The sequence below is a fragment of the Nycticebus coucang genome, chromosome 22 (assembly GCF_027406575.1).
Source record: "Nycticebus coucang isolate mNycCou1 chromosome 22, mNycCou1.pri, whole genome shotgun sequence".
Lineage (NCBI taxonomy): Eukaryota > Metazoa > Chordata > Mammalia > Primates > Lorisidae > Nycticebus > Nycticebus coucang.
The window spans coordinates 15,414,264-15,430,136 of record NC_069801.1 but is presented as its reverse complement, the minus strand read 5'-3'; the positions used below and the strand labels follow the sequence as shown (position 1 = coordinate 15,430,136).

General features: G+C 41.4%; 1 protein-coding gene across 22 annotated transcripts in view; it reads left to right on the top strand.

The window, feature by feature from the left end:
- The window catches only part of EIF4G3 (eukaryotic translation initiation factor 4 gamma 3), a 353,942-nt gene that overhangs the window by 296,662 nt on the left and 41,407 nt on the right, over window positions 1-15,873 (top strand). For all 22 annotated transcript variants that reach the window (XM_053577412.1, XM_053577414.1, XM_053577409.1 and 19 more), the window contains 3 exons: window positions 3,336-3,556; window positions 6,685-6,803; window positions 14,223-14,395. In XM_053577412.1, coding sequence (XP_053433387.1) covers window positions 3,336-3,556; window positions 6,685-6,803; window positions 14,223-14,395 — 513 coding nt within the window. The remainder of the gene's footprint in view (window positions 1-3,335; window positions 3,557-6,684; window positions 6,804-14,222; window positions 14,396-15,873) is intronic.

The following is a 15,873-nucleotide window of genomic DNA, read 5'->3' as shown; positions in this document are numbered from 1 at the left end:
GATATGAATGCCTGTCTGTCTTCTCCTACTCGTATATATCCATAAGGGTTATGATGATAATTTTTGTAAATGAATTCCTTTCATCCCTAAAATTGATTTAGTGGGGAGGGGAAAGCCTTCCAGCCTGTGCTGTCCCAAAGGCATATTTGACTAGGTAAGATTCTGATACACAGTGAATGAATAAATTTCATTCTTTTTTTTTTTTTTTTGAGACAGTGTCTCACTTTGTTGCTGTTGATAGCGGGCTGTGAACAGCAACCTCAAACTCTTGGGCTCAAGTGATTCTCTTGCCTTAGCCTCCCGAATTGCTTGGACTACAGGTGCCCACCATGGTGTCCAGCTGGTGAGACCAGGTCTTGTCTGGTTCAGGCTGGTCTTGGACTCCTGAGCTCAGGCAATCCACCTTTCTCAGCCTCCCAGAGTGCTAGGATTATAGGCATGAGCTACCTCACCCGGCCTTGATTTCTGTCTTTAATCTTCACATACTATAATTTCTAAGATAGAAACATAACTGGATGGTGGATTTCGGATAGGGAAGGAAAGGGCTCCTTAAGAAGGCCAGGCCCAGGGTGCATTGCCTGAGTTCAGGAATTCAAGACCAACCTGAACAAGAGTGAGACCCCATCTCTACTAAAAATAGCAAAACTAGCCACGCATTGTGGTAGGCTCCTGTAGTCCCAACTACTTTGGAGGCTGTGGCAAGAGGATCACTTGAACTCAAGAGTCTGTGAGCTATGATGATGCCAGCGCACTCTACCCAGGGTGACAAAGTGAGATTCTCATTTAAAAATGAGAGGCCGGGCGGCGCCTGTGGCTCAAGGAGTAGGGCGCCGGTCCCATATGCCGGAGGTGGTGGGTTCAAACCCAGCCCCTGCCAAAAATCACAAAAAAAAAAAAATGAGAGGCCAGCCACAGTGGCTCACGCCTATAATCCTAGCACTTTGGGAGGCTGAGGTGGGTGGATTGCCTGAGCTTATGAGTTTGAGATCAACCTAAGCCAGAATGAAACCTCAACTCTCTCAAGCTGAGAGAGTTAGTTCAAGCTAATGCCCCACCTTGAACTCTGAAAACATGTGACGCACCCATACATTTCTCTGTCACACTGTTCTTCAAGTAATGCTTGAGGTTGTCTCAGTTTTCACTAATCTCTGTATTCTATCATCTTTCCACTTTCACTTTTGTGGTATTGGTACAGTGAAGTATTCTTTTGGCTTAGAATGAATGACAATCTGTTGCAACAGAGAATTAAGGGTTTTTGTTTGGGGGGGAGTTGTATTTCAGGTTAACATAAGGGTACAAATGATTAGGTTACAATGTTTGCATTTGTGTTGTAGTTGTGTCCCCCGTATACCCTGGAGGTATGTCACACACCCTTACATTGTGCCCATTAGGTGGGAACACACCCATTCCTCCTCCCGCTCCCCCCAACTTGAATTGAGTTTTTCTCTTGCGTGGACATATATTAATTGGTCTACTGGATGCATATTAGTATTGAATATGTTAATATTTTTCCTTCCTTCTTTTTTTTTTTTTTTTCCCGAGACAGACTCTTTTGTTCCTGGTCAATTGCTGTAGTACGGGGGCTTCAAACTTTTTAAACAGGGGGCCAGTTCACTGTCCCTCAGACCGTTGGAGGGCCAGACTATAGTTTAAAAAAACACTATGAACAAATTCCTATGCACACTGCACATATCTTATTTTGAAGTAAAAAAACAAAACGGGAACAAATACAATCACACTGCTGCCGCATGTGGCCCGCGGGCTGTAGTTTGAGGATCCCTGCTGTAATGTCATCATAGTTCACTGAAACCTCAAAATCCTAGATTCAAGCAATCCTTCTGCTTTGGCCTCCCAAGTAGTTGGGATTAACGGCACCTGCCATAATGCTTGGCTGATTTTTCTGTTTTTTAGAGACGGAGTCTCACTCTTGTTCTGGCTTGTCTCAAATTCCTGAGCTCAAGTTCCTCCCACCTCAGCCTCCTAGAATTATAGGCATGAGCTACTGCAAACGGCCAAGAATAAAATTTTTGATATAAGCACAATACTTAAATTTGTTTAAGATCTCAAACTTTTTTTATCATTAGTATAAGAAGTTTGATTAGGTAGACTTTCTAAACTATGTTACTTATTCCCTTGGCTTCTGAAACAAAGTATACTTAGCACAAGTCAACTTTTCGTGATTATTGGCATTGGGCATCGTTTATATTATGGAGATATTTGTGGCTCTTTGCCCTGCCATAAATTTCCCCAATGGTTGTACTTTTTAAGTACTTGTGTATATTATTTAATAGTGTATAGACCATTGTCCTGCCTTTGAGTCTTTAAAGCTCTTCTAATTTGTTGCCTTAAACTGCCATGGGCCAAGGAATTATTTGCCCGGCTTATTGTAATTATGTAAATTTAAGAAGACTAAATAGGAATGTCTCTATTAAAAATGAATAAAATTCATTTGTACCCTCATTAATCTGAAGTTTTAAAAAAGTGAATAAAGTATATAAATTTGTCCAAAGACTATTTCTACTTTATTCTTAAATATTTTCCATATATTTGAAGTTTGTGTATTAAAAAATCATTGTGTAGGGGCGGCGCCTGTGGCTCAAGGAGTAGGGCACCAGCCTCATATGCCGGAGGTGGTGGGTTCAAACCCAGCCCCGGCCAAAAACCGCAAAAAAAAAAAAAAAAAATCATTGTGTAAGGGCCAAGCGCAGTCAATAACGCCTGTAATCCTAGCATTCTGGGAGGCTGAGGCCAGTGGATTGCCTGAGCTCACAGGTTAGGGCCTGAGCCAGAGCAGGATGTCGTCTCTAATGCTGGACATTGTGGCAGGCACCTGTAGTCCCAGCTACTCGGGAGGCTGAGGCAAGAGAATCGCTTAAGCCCGGGAATTGGAGGTTGCTGTGAAATGTGACACCACGACACTCTACCGAAGCCAACATAGTGAGACTCTGTCTCAAAAAAAAAAAAAAAAAAAAGCAATCAAGTTCCAAAAAAAGTGATACCATGTTCTCATGTTATTTGTTTCTCTTTCATTCATTTAGCTCATACTCGTATCACTCTTTTTTTCTTAAAAGATTTTCTAATTTAAAATAAGGAATTATAACTAACATTTAAAAATTTTAAGTAGGATTTCTTTTACTCTTAGAGAAGAAAGTTAAAACATCTCAATATTCTGATGATTTGCTTGTGTATATGAATAACGGTACCTGCAAATAGAATTGGCGGCTCACATATCTAATGTTATCTGTGAAATATTTTGTATACTTTTAGAAAGTCATTGTTATAATTTGAATGTAGGGTTATCTTTCTTTTGAAAATTGTTATTTTGTCTTTTCAAGTCGTGGAAGCATGGGCAGGGAGAAGAATGACAAGCCCCTTCCGTCAGCAGCAGCTCGTCCAAACACTTTCATGCGGGGCAGCAGTAGTAAGGACTTGTTAGACAATCAGTCTCAAGAAGAGCAGCGGAGGGAGATGCTGGAGACTGTGAAACAGCTCACGGGAGGCATTGACGTGGAAAGAGACAGCACAGAGGCCGAGCGAAGCAAAACAAGGGAGTCAGGTGAGAGGCTCTTGATGAGACGATAGAGACAAAGATTTGGAGCCTTAAATTTGGAAGGAAAAAGCTAAGGGAGACTTTGTAGCTAGGTAGGTTTCAGAATGAACACAACATAGCAGTACTTGTACTTACCACCTTAGAAGGACAGCTTCATGGTTTTTTGTTGTTGTTGTTCGTTTGTTGTTTTAGACAGAGTCTCATTATGTTGCCCTCAGTAGAGTGCTGTGGCATCACAGCTCACAGCAACCTTCAACTCTTGGGCTTAAGCAGTTCTCTTGCTTCAGCCTCCTAAGTAGCTGGGACTACAGGCACCTGCCACAACTCCTGGCTGTTTTTTGGTTGCATTTGTCATTGTTGTTTAGCAGGCCTGGGCCGGGCTTGAATCCAGCAGCTTCAGGGTATGTGGCTGGTGCCCTACTCACTGAGCTATAGGCGCTGAGCCAGCTTCACGGTTTTATTACATAGTTCTCATACCCTCGATATGCCTTTCCTCAGTTTATAAATTTTCTTATTTCTGTATTAAATGTTAGGATGAGAAGGTCCCTTACTGTATATTAAGCAATCTGAGTTTCTTACAAGTCCCCTCTGCATCTCACACTGTGCATTGCTGTTAATGTGCACATGCTGTAGAGAGCCCCTCAAATGGGGAAACCTCACACTATTGAACCACTCTAAGAAAAACCACAGAGAAGGTAGTAGATCATCTTCTCTAACCTTCATGGTCTCTGTCAATCTGTGTTCTGTGTGTACTTTGCATGTATATATATACAGGACTTGCTTAGGTAATGCTCTTAAAATTGCATCATGTATTTCAGCTATATATGTTTGTTTCCTCGTCTTTTTTTTTTTTTTGAGACAGTCTCATTTTGTTGTCCTCAGTAGAATGCTCTGGCATCACAGCTCACAGCAACCTCAAACTCTTGGGCTCAAGCAGTTCTCTTGCCTCAGCCTCCCAAGTAGCTGGGACTCCCGGAGCCCACCACAGCACCCAGCTATTTTTTAGAGATGAGGTCTCGCTCTGGCTCAGACGGGTCTCAAACCTGTGAGCTCAGGCAGTCCACCTGCCTCAGCCTCCCAGAGTGCTAGGATTACAGGCTTGAGCCACCACTCCAAGCTTTGTTTCCTCATCTGTTAAATGGGGATAAGTTGTACCTACTTTATAGGGTTATTATAGAGATTAAATGAGAAGTCAGTACAGGAAAATACTTAGACCTTTATATGAGAAACACAAAGTTTTCAAAAGGTACTAGATGTCAGGCCAAGGCAGGAGGATCACTTGAGGCCAAGAATTTGAGACTATCCTGGGTAACATAACTAGAGCTCATCTATAAAAAAAAAAAAAATTGGCCACATGTGGTGGTATGTGCCTATAGTTCTAGCTACCCACAAGGCTAAGGCAGGAGAATTACTTGAGCCAGGAGTTGGAGGCTATAGTGAGCTATGATCATACTACTGCATTCCAGCCTGGGTGATAGCAATATCCTTGAGCCCAGGAGTTTGAAATTGCTGTGAGCTCTGATGCCACAGCACTCTACCAAGACCAACAGAGTGAGATTCTGTCTCAAATTTAAAAAGTTATTAGTTATCAGATGTCATAATCATAGTGATGGTTAATAATTATAATACAATTGTTAGCATCTTAATCATGAATTAATACTGTTTGTTGATAGCAGTTATATAGCTTTCAAATTTGTTTCACCATTTAAATGGTTTCTGATAACTAAAGTCTCCAAAATGAGCATGGGTATGGTGGCTCACACCTGTAATCCTAGCACTCTGGGGGGCCAAGGCTGGTGGATTGCTTGAGCTCAGGAGTTCCAGACCAGCCTGAGCAAGAGCGAGACCCTGTCTCCACTAAAAATAGAAAAATTAGCCTGTAATCCCAGCCACTTCTGAGATTGAGGCAAGAGGATTGTTCAAGGCCAAGAGTTTGTGGTTTCTGTGAGCTATGATGACTTCATCCCATTCTATCCAGGGTGACAGAGTAAGACTGTCACAAAAAAAGTCTCTAAATGGATCTCAGAGACAAAACTGAAATGTATTTTTCCAGTTGGTATGGAGTTCAGATAATACAGCTTTAGGAATAAGTGAATTTTTATTTATTTATTTATTTATTTATTTTAGATAGAGTCTTATTTTGTCACCCTCGGTAAAGTGCCATGGTGTCACAGCTCACAGCAACCTCAAACTCCTGTGTTCAAGCCTCCCAACTAGCTGGGACTACAGGTGCCCACAACAACGCCTAGATATTTCACAAACCCCGAAGACAGGTTTTCTCTTTTGCTCAGACTGATCTCACCCTGTGAGCTCAGGCAATCCACCTGCCTCAGCCAATATATGGCTTTCTTATCCGTGCTATGTACTTGTGGAACACAACAGGATGGGACATGAAAATATCTTGTGTTTCGTGAATAATGTAGCATTGTTGTCCTTTTTGTGTTTATTCATCAGATGCACAGTAAGTGAGGCTTTAGACTGCTACATCAGAAATCAATTCCATAAAAGATTAAACCAAGAAAAATGCTAAGAAGGAACTAAATTTTTTCTAAGAATGTAGTTAACCAAGGGAACTATCTAGAATTGAGCAGAGGGATATTGGGAGTATTCCCTCATCTGAAGATACCAGTAGGAATGTAACAGGTTTATAGAGTTTGGGGTGTGAAGCAGAGGGAAAGAGCATTCCAGATATTAGGAGCACACTAAATGAAGTTGTAGGAGGAGAAGCCCATGGTATGTTCAAGTAGCTTCACGAAGCCAGCCTGGTTCAGCTCAGTGGTAAGCCAGGACCTGACATGTGCAAGACTGGGAAGGCCTCATGTGCTCTTTACTTGGACTACTCCCCATTGCTTAGACAATAAAGAAAGGAACAAAAAAACTCTAATTAGGACAGTATGTCATGTTCCTAAATCTTATTAGTTGTTGTAGATTATGAAGTTTCTTGGAGCATAGCCATTCTAATATAAAAATTTCCTGTATTCTACTTTTAGGTGTTTTGTTCTGTCAAACTTGTGTCTATTAAATACCTTTTCTGCAATATCAATGTAAAAACACATAAAATAATGCCAGTCATAATCCCACCATTTTAACAGTAATTTTTATCATTTTTACTTTTTCACTTTTTTTCTCGATAGTAATGAAACCAGAAATTTCAGCAATGTCAGCTCCTGACAAACTTGCTTTATCAGAAGAGGAGATGGAGAGGAAGTCCAAATCTATCATTGATGAATTTCTACACATTAACGATTTTAAGGTAAATGAGATTAAAAAAAAACAAAAAGGAAAGTAAGAAAAGAAAACACAGCAAACCCTATGACAGAGATATGTTATATCTTTGCTCTGGTCTAAATCAGATGTTATGGTGAGCTGATCCAAGTCGCACACAATTTTGCTTCCTTAACTGTGATGCCTTTCTGCCAAGTCCTGTTTTATTAAAATTAATATTATAATTAATTCATAAGATAAAGAGGTAGGTAAAGAAAATGAGTACCAGGGAAAACCAAGTTGAGTTTGATATTAATGAACAGAAACAACACATTATCATTATGAGGCATACATAGCCTTGTATGTTTACCTGTCAGTTATTTATAATCATTTTTATTGTCATTCTGTATTAACCTAAGTGTATAGCCAGCATTACTTTTTCTTTGTGGTAGAAAATGAAGAGACAAAGGGATAAGCAATGTGTCAGGGTCAGATGGCCTAAGTCACACATTTCATAACCTGGCTTTGATTGCCCTGGTTAAGCCCTTCCATTCTACTTGATCTTCATTTTACGATGCTGTTAAATGGGGTAGACATACTACATGACCTCATGAGCCGTACAGTCGAGTGGCAGAAACAGATAATAAATGGATAACCACCAAAATATTATTTTAAGGGGGTTATAACTAGCATAGTTAATGCTAGTAGACCTATACAGTATTAGGAGAGATCATATAATGGAACCTAGTTATCTTAGGTTAGGAGAGATTTGTCTGTTTAAAACTGTCTTATCTGTTAAAGTGCAGAGGGTACCCCCAAAATGATACACATTTTAAGAAAGGAATAACCTGTATTAAAATTGTAATATTCAATATATACCAAAACATTTGTTATATCTCTGCTAATTGCACAAGTCAAACATGACTTGAGTTTTTTTTTTTTTTTTTTAGGCAAAACCTCAAATTCTTGGACTCAAGCGATTCTCTTGCCTCAGCCTCCCAAGTAGCTGGGACTATAAGCTCCCGTCACAATGCCGGGCTATTTTTAGAGATGAGGTCTCACTCTGGCTCAGGCTGATCTCAAACCTATAAGCTCAGGCAGTCTACCCACCTTGGCCTCCCAGAGTGCCAGGGGCAGGCATGACCCACCATGCCTGGCAAAGTATTATAATTTTAATACAGTTTTTCCTTTCTTAAAATGCTATACATTTTTTGGCACTCCCTGTATTTGTCAGGTATATTTACCACTTTGGCTTTGGTATTATATTATTAAAACTTCCTTTAGTTTGAGCACAGTGGCTCACACCTGTAATACAAGCACTGTAGAAGCCAAGGTAGAGGATCCCTTAAGGCCGAGAGTTTCAGAACAGACTGTAACCTAGTGTGATCTCATTTTTACAAAAAAAAATTAAAATTAGCCAGGCATGCTGATGTATGCCTGTAGTCCTGGCTAATCAGGAGGCTAAGGCAGGAGGATCACTTCAACCCAGGGGTTCAAGGTTACAGTTAGCTATCATTGTACCACTGTACTCCAACCTGAACAATAAGAGTGTGACCTTGTCATAAAAAAAGGCCAACCTGAGCAAGAACAAGGCCTCTTCTCTCCAAAAAATCCAGAAAAGTTAACTGAGCATGGTGGTGCAAGCCTTATTGTCCCAGCTACTCAGGAGACTGAAGCAGAAGGCTCACTTGAGGCCAGGAGTTTGAGGTTACAGTGAGCTATGATGATGCCACTCATAGCACTGTAGTCCAAGTGACAGAGCGAGACCCTGTCTCCATAGGAAAAAAAAATTATTTCAGAATTATTTGGTTTTCGGCAATGTGGTCACTATTTGCTTTCTGTACACAAATGTCACCTTCCTTATTTATCACTTCTAAGCTCCTAAATTTTGAAATTGTCCAAGATTCAAAAGCAGTAGGAAGTTTTTAATGAGGTAGAGGAGATGCTTTCCAGAAACCCTTAGAAATGTAGCAAAATAAATTACTGTTAACTGGAAAGAGCCAATGAATATACCTCATGTACTGTGATTCATTAATTAGCTTCCTAGACAACTGAGGAGTATTCTTGTGAACTGGCAGCATAGCCTTTTTTCTTGCATGGAAGTAAGGAAATATGAAAGAATTATAGGAAAATTGAAAGGCTGGGGTGGCACTTGTGGCTCAATGAGTAGGGCACTGGACCCATATAGCAAGGGTGGTGGGTTCGAACCCAGCCCCGGTGAAACTGCAACAAAAAAATAGCCAGGCATTGTGACGGGCACTTGTAGTCCCAGCTACTCAGGAGGCTGAAGCAAGAGAATCTCCTAAGCCCAAGAGCTGGAGGTTGCTGTGAGCTGTGACGCCACAGCACTCTACTGAGGGCCACAAAGTGAGACTCTGTCACAGAAAAAAAAAAAAAAAAAAATTGAAAGGGTGGCCCAGTGTGATGGCTCACACCTGTAGTACTAGCAGTCTGAGGCCAAGGTGGACCATCCTGAGCAAGACCAAGACCCTGTCTGTAAAAATAGCCGGGCATTATGGGGAGCACCTATAGTCCCAGCTACTTGGGAGGCTGAGACGAGAATCACTTGAGCCCAAGAGTTTGAGGTTGCTGTGAGCTGTGAGCTGTGACGCTACTGCACTCTACTGAGGGTGACAAAGTAAAACTCTGTTTCCAAAAAAAAAAAAAAAAAAGCAGGAAAGAAAATTGAAAAGCTAAGAAAGGGGCGGCGCCTGTGGCTCAAAGGGATAGGGCGCCAGTCCCATATGCTGGAGGTGGTGGATTCAAACCCAGCCTCGGCCAAAAACTACAAAAAAAAAAAAGAAAGAAAGAAAAGCTAAGAAAGGTGAGAAGGAGAAACAGTAAGGCAGAAAGCAGTGGATATTTGCTTCAGACATAAGGATGTATTAAGTCTGTGATTGGCAAATACTTTGAAAGTGAAAAATAAGGCTCTTGGACAAACTGAAAGTGTAGAGAGAAAAAAACTTAACACCCACACCCAAATACAATAAGAAGACTCTTTAAAGACTCATAAGCCACAGGCTAGGCCTGTAGTATGGAAGAAGCAGTGTCATTATGACGTCACAGTTCCATTGTACGGTGGATGACGTAGCTATACCTGCAGAATGGTGAAAAGAACCAGGAAATAATGTTGGGTATTCGAGAGCTTACTATGTGTCAAGTGCTACTCTGCGTAGTTATGTGTATTCCTTCATATAATCCTCTTAGCTCCTTCCTAAAGTTGATATTATTAAAATTTTTACAAATGAGGAAACTGAGGTGCAGAGATGTAAAGTAACTTGCTCAAAATCATACTGCTAATGAGTTTCAGATTTAGAATTCAAAGCTAGGCGTGTAGCTGCAGAGTGGAATTGCTTTTCTCATCACCTTAGAGTATTAGTGTGTCAAAGCTCATCTTCAGAAAGAGTTTCTTTTTCCCTTTCCCTTTCATTCTTCTTTTTCTTCTTCGTCTTTTTTTTTGAGACAGAATATCACTCTGTTACCAGGCTAGAGTGCCACAGCAACCTCAACCTCCTGGGCTCAAGCGATCCTCCTGCCTCAGTCTCTTGAGTAGCTGGGACTACAGGGGCCTGCCAAAATGCCCAGCTAGTTTTTTGTTTGTTTGTTTTTTGTAGAGACAGAGTTTCACTGTACCGCCCTCGGTAGAGTGCCGTAGAGTGCCATGGCGTTACACGGCTCACAGCAACCTCTCTTGGGCTTACGCGATTCTCTTGCCTCAGCCTCCCGAGTAGCTGGGACTACAGGCGCCCGCCACAACGCCCGGCTATTTTTTTGTTGCACTTTGGCCCGGGCTGGGTTTGAACCCGCTACCCTTGGCATATGGGGCCGGCACCCTACTCACTGAGCCACAGGTGCCGCCTATGCCCAGCTAGTTTTTCTGTTTTTAGTAGAGATGAGTCTTGTCCTTGCTCAAGCTGATCTCGAACTCCTAATCTCAAAGGACCCTCCCATCTCAGCCTCCCAGAGTATTGGGATGAAAGGTGTGAGCCACTTTGCCCCACCTAAGAGTTTTTTCCCTAACATCTTAGTAGGTGCTATTGTTATTAACTATAATACAAATCAATATTGAACCTTTACTTTGTGCCTAGCAATGTGTCAAGTACTTTTATTAATATAAATTTTTACATACGCAATTCCTCACAGTAACCAGGAAGTGAAGCCTAAGAGAGTGTTAAACACTCCTAAACTCCTAGTAAGTGGCATAGCCAGGATTCGAATATACATCTACTAGACTCCACCATGTTTTTAACCTCTGTGCAGTATATTTTTTGAGTACCTGAAATTTCCCAGCCACATTTTAGGGGTTACTGCCTATTTACCACAATATACCGTAGTCAACAACATAGTCTGTTTTTATGGAGTTTCAATTCTAGTGGAGAGATACAAAAATGCCTGGCCTTAAAAATAGGCAACAAACAATAGGCCCAAAAGCAAAATAATGTTTTAGTGCTGACAAGTAAAATTAATTGATAGGATGGATCAGAGAAGACAACAGGAGATGTCATTTCAACTGAGAGCTCGAAGGCAAGAAGAAGCAAACTATGAGAAAATTAGGTAGAAAGGCAAGGTTATAAACTGCTGTTTCAGAAGTACCATGATACAGGGTGTTGTCTCTTTGTGCAGACACAGTAAAAGGAATTCCTAATAATACTTGCATATTCGTTTACTCTCCTTACTGAAAAGGCTTTATGATGATGTTGTTGATGGTCTAAAAAAGAAGTAAAAGCCCACAAAGATGAAGAGCCCAGAGAATAGACAACAGCAACATTCTGGAAATTGGAAGTTAGAAAGATGAGTGGTTATTTAGCCCACTAAAAATGTGTGTGAGGTACAGATGTGGCTAGGAATAGAAAAGGACTGATTGATTTAAAAGTATACATAAGAAATAGCTTTTTTCAATTGGCCATTGGAAAAAATGGCAATATTAGGGCAGTGCCTGTGGCTCAGTGGGTAGGGCACTGGCCCCATTTACCGAGGGTGGCAAGTTCGAACTTGGTCCTGACCAAACTGCAACAAAAAATTGCCAGGCGTTGTGGTGGGCACCTGTCACCCCAGCTACTCAGAAGGCTGAGGCAAGAGAATCGCCTAAGCCCAGGAGTTGGAGGTTGCTGTGAGCTGTGATACAACAGCACTCAACCAAGGGTGATAAAGTGAAACTCTGTCTCTAAAAAAAAACAAAACAAAAAATGGCAATATTATCGAAAGAGAAATAGGACTATTTCAGATAAAAGGAGTTTAAATGTAATCAGCACGTGTTAATCAGGTTCTCAATTGGACTCAACAACAAACACTATATTGGACATTGAGGGATAATTGTGGAAATTTGAATGTTATCAAATATTTTTATTCGCCTTATTGTATGAATATTTATGGACATTTAGAGAAAAACTAAGAATTTATAAATCTGAATCAACATGAGAATAGGAAGATAAATAGTTGTACTATTTACAGTACTATTTAGTAGTATAGTACTACTTTTTTTTATACCAACTTGAAGCTCAAATTGTACTATTTTGTAATTTCTCTATAGATTTAATATTTTCTTTTTTTCTTGAGACTCTGAGTCTCACTCTGTGCTCTGGGTGGAGTTCCATGATGTCTTAGCTTATAGTAACCTTAAACTCTTGGGTTCAAGCAGTCCTCTGGGACTATAGGCAACCACCACAATACCTGGCTAGTTTTTTTCTATTTTTAGTAGACGTGGGATCTCACTTTTGCTCAGGGTGGTCTCAAACTCCTGAACTCAGGCAGTCTACCTGCCCTGGCCTCCCAGATTGCAAAGATTAAAAGCATGAAGCACCATGCCCAGCAGATTTAAATTTTTTTTTTTTTTTTTTTTGGCCAGGGCTGGGTTTGAACCCTCCACCTCCGGCATATGGGAGTGGCGCCCTACTTCTTGAGCCACAGACGCTGCCCAGATTTAAATATTTTTAGATAAAAAGTTAATGTAAGAGAGGTAGTAAGTAGCAGGGAAAAGAAACAGCAACAGCAGGGAGAGTCCTAGCTGAGCCTTTTTCCCATCTGCAGCCAGGTGAGTACTCTTCTCTCTTGCATCTTCCCACTTGGAAGAGCTACTTTTCTTCAGAGATCGAATCAAAGGATTTTGGATTCCAGAGCTATAGCTGAGAGCAGGGAAGTATACTGCTTACTGATTCAGTGACCCTTGACCCTAACTGCCAGGGTTTTATCTTCTAGGTTAAGAACATTGATTTACCTACCTGGATCACTCCACAAAGGACCAATTAACAATCCCCACACTCTAAGAATTTCCAAAAGAATTTTAATTTTTAACCTAGCCATATCACTTAAATTTAACTTTACTATGAAGGCAGACCCCTTTTTACTGAAGCACATAACAAATATTAGCATCCCCAGACAGAATAACTTCTGTTGCCTCATTAAGATGCTTGAATTATGACATCAAATTTTTTTTTGCAGTTTTTGGCTGAGGTTGGGTTTGAACCTACCACCTCCAGCATATGGGGCCAGCGCCCTATTCCTTTGAACCACAGGCACTGCCCCATCAGATTTCTTTTTTATAATATGTACTATTGGGCGGCACCTGTGGCTCAGCGCATAGGGCACTGGCTCCATATACCGAGGGTGGCACGTTCAAACCGGGCCCCAGCCAAACTGCAACAAAAAAATAGCTGGGCGTTCTGGCGGGTGCCTGTAGTCCCAGCTACTCGGGAGACTGAGGCAAGAGAATCGCTTAAGCCCAAGAGCTGGAGGTTGCTGTGACAAAGTAAGACTCTGTCTCTAAAATAATAATAACAATAATAATAATAAACAATATATACTGTTTTGGTTCAGCACCCTACTCACTGAGCTATAGATGCTGGCCACATAATCCAGGCTGGCAGGATCAAGCCCGGCCCAGGCCTGCTAAACAGCAATAACAGATATACACACCACATACACACACACACACACACACACACAGAGTTTTCTGTTGTTGTTGTTTCTTTTTTCTTTTCTTTTGTTTGTTTGTTTGTTTGTTTTGAGGCAGAGTGTCACTTTGTCGCCCTCAGAGTGCTGTGGTGTCATAGCTCACAGCAACCTCGAACTCTTGGATGGAAGTGATTCTCTTGCCTCAGCCTTCTGAGTAGCTAAGACTACAGGTGCCCACCACAATGCCTGGCTGTTTTTCTGTTGGGCTGCCCGGGCCAGGTTCAAACCCACCAGCCTCGGTGTATATGGTCAGTGCCCTACCTACTGAGCTACAGGTGCTGCCATGGTCTTTTGATCTTTAATAAAATTGTTAACTTAAATATGTTTTGTTAGCCTTATAAAGGTACATTTTTTTTTTTTTTACTGAGCTATATATTATGTTAAACAAATATGAAAACTGTCTTGTTCATGGAATTTTCTACCGATTTTGTTATAAGTAAAAGGTTTTCAAGTTATCATAACACTCTGCTAACACTGTCTGCATTTTGGAGTAAGACTCTATTTGCTGTTTGAACAGGAAGCCATGCAATGTGTGGAAGAGCTGAATGCCCATGGCCTGCTACACATTTTTGTGAGAGTGGGAGTGGAGTCCACTCTGGAAAGGAGCCAGATCACCAGGGATCACATGGGTCAACTGCTGTATCAGCTGGTGCAGACTGAAAAACTAAGCAAACAAGACTTTTTCAAAGGGTTGGTATCCTGCTCAAGAATGGTATTCAGTTATTAATGCTGTTGGTTGCTAGTTAACTCTTAATGTACTTTTAAAGTATTTCACTTTTTCTACATCTACTGTAATTGATATAAAGTATTTAATATATTGAATATTGATATGATGGCATTTTGTTGATTCTGCTAGGGCATAAAGCTATCTTTTGGTTTCCTAAATACTATGTAAGTAAGGTAGCAGGGACTCATTAGCGTAAGGGAAACTCTGAGGCCTTACCAACCTATTTACTTGTAAACTCCTACATATTCTTTGAGGAAAAACCTTTTCTTTCAGAGGAAAATTAACCTCAGCCTTAAAAGCCTATGGTTTCAATAAACCATGGTTCTTTGGGCCAGGAAGTACTTGTCTGTCCAATCTAACCTCAAGGAAAGATCTGTAACTCCACTTTTTTTTTTAGAGATGGAGTCTCACTTTACTGCCCTCGGTAGAGGGCTGTGGTGCCACAGCTCACAGCAACCTCCAACTCCTGAGCTTAGGTGATTCTCTTGCCTCAGTCTCCCGAGCAGCTGGGACCACAGGCACCCACCACAATGCCCAGCTATTATTTGTTGCAGTTTGGCCAGGGCCGGGTTCGAGCTCACGGTATAAGGGGCCGGCGCCCTACCCACTGACCCACAGGCGCCACCCTATAACTCCACATTCTTAATGCTTTATTCTATTCCAGGTTGGTTTCATTATGATCTTGTCAATGGCTGGTTTGATGAGGTCCGCCTGTCACTGATGTTGTATCATTTGATCAGTTTCTGATATATTTGTAATACAACATCATCAAAAGTGCATGGAAAAAAAAAAAAAAAGTGCATGGATCACGCAGTGCCCATAGCTCAGTGGGTAAGGCGCTGGCCACATACACTGAGGCTGGGCGGTTCAATTCCAGCCCTGGCCTGCTAGCACAATAATGACAATTGCAACAAAATAATAGCCTGGCGTTGGCTCAGCGCCATGGCTAAATGGCTAAGGCGCCAGCCACATACACCTGAGATGACAGGTTTGAATCCAGCCCAGGCCCGCCAAACAACAATGATGGCTGCAACCAAAAAAAAAATAGCCGGACGTCGTGGCAGGCGCCTGTAATCCCAGCTACTTGGGAGGCAGAGGCAGGAGAATCGCTTGAGCCCAGGAGTTGGAGGTTGCTGTTAGCTGTGATGCCACAGCTCTCTACCAAGGGCGACAGCTTGAGGCTCTTATCTCAAAAAAAAAAAAAAAAAAAATAGCCGGGCATTGTGGCAGGCATCTGTAGTCACAGCTACTTGGGAAGCTAAGGCAAGAGAATCGCTTGAGCCCAAGAGTTTGGGCTTGCTGTGAGTTGTGATGGCACAGCACACTACGCAGGACGACAGCTTGAGACTTTGTCTCAAAAAAAAAAAAAAAAAAATGCATGAATCAGGTTCCTTATAGTATAGTCATAGACTCTTACTGAAGCATATACTGTGTAATCAAT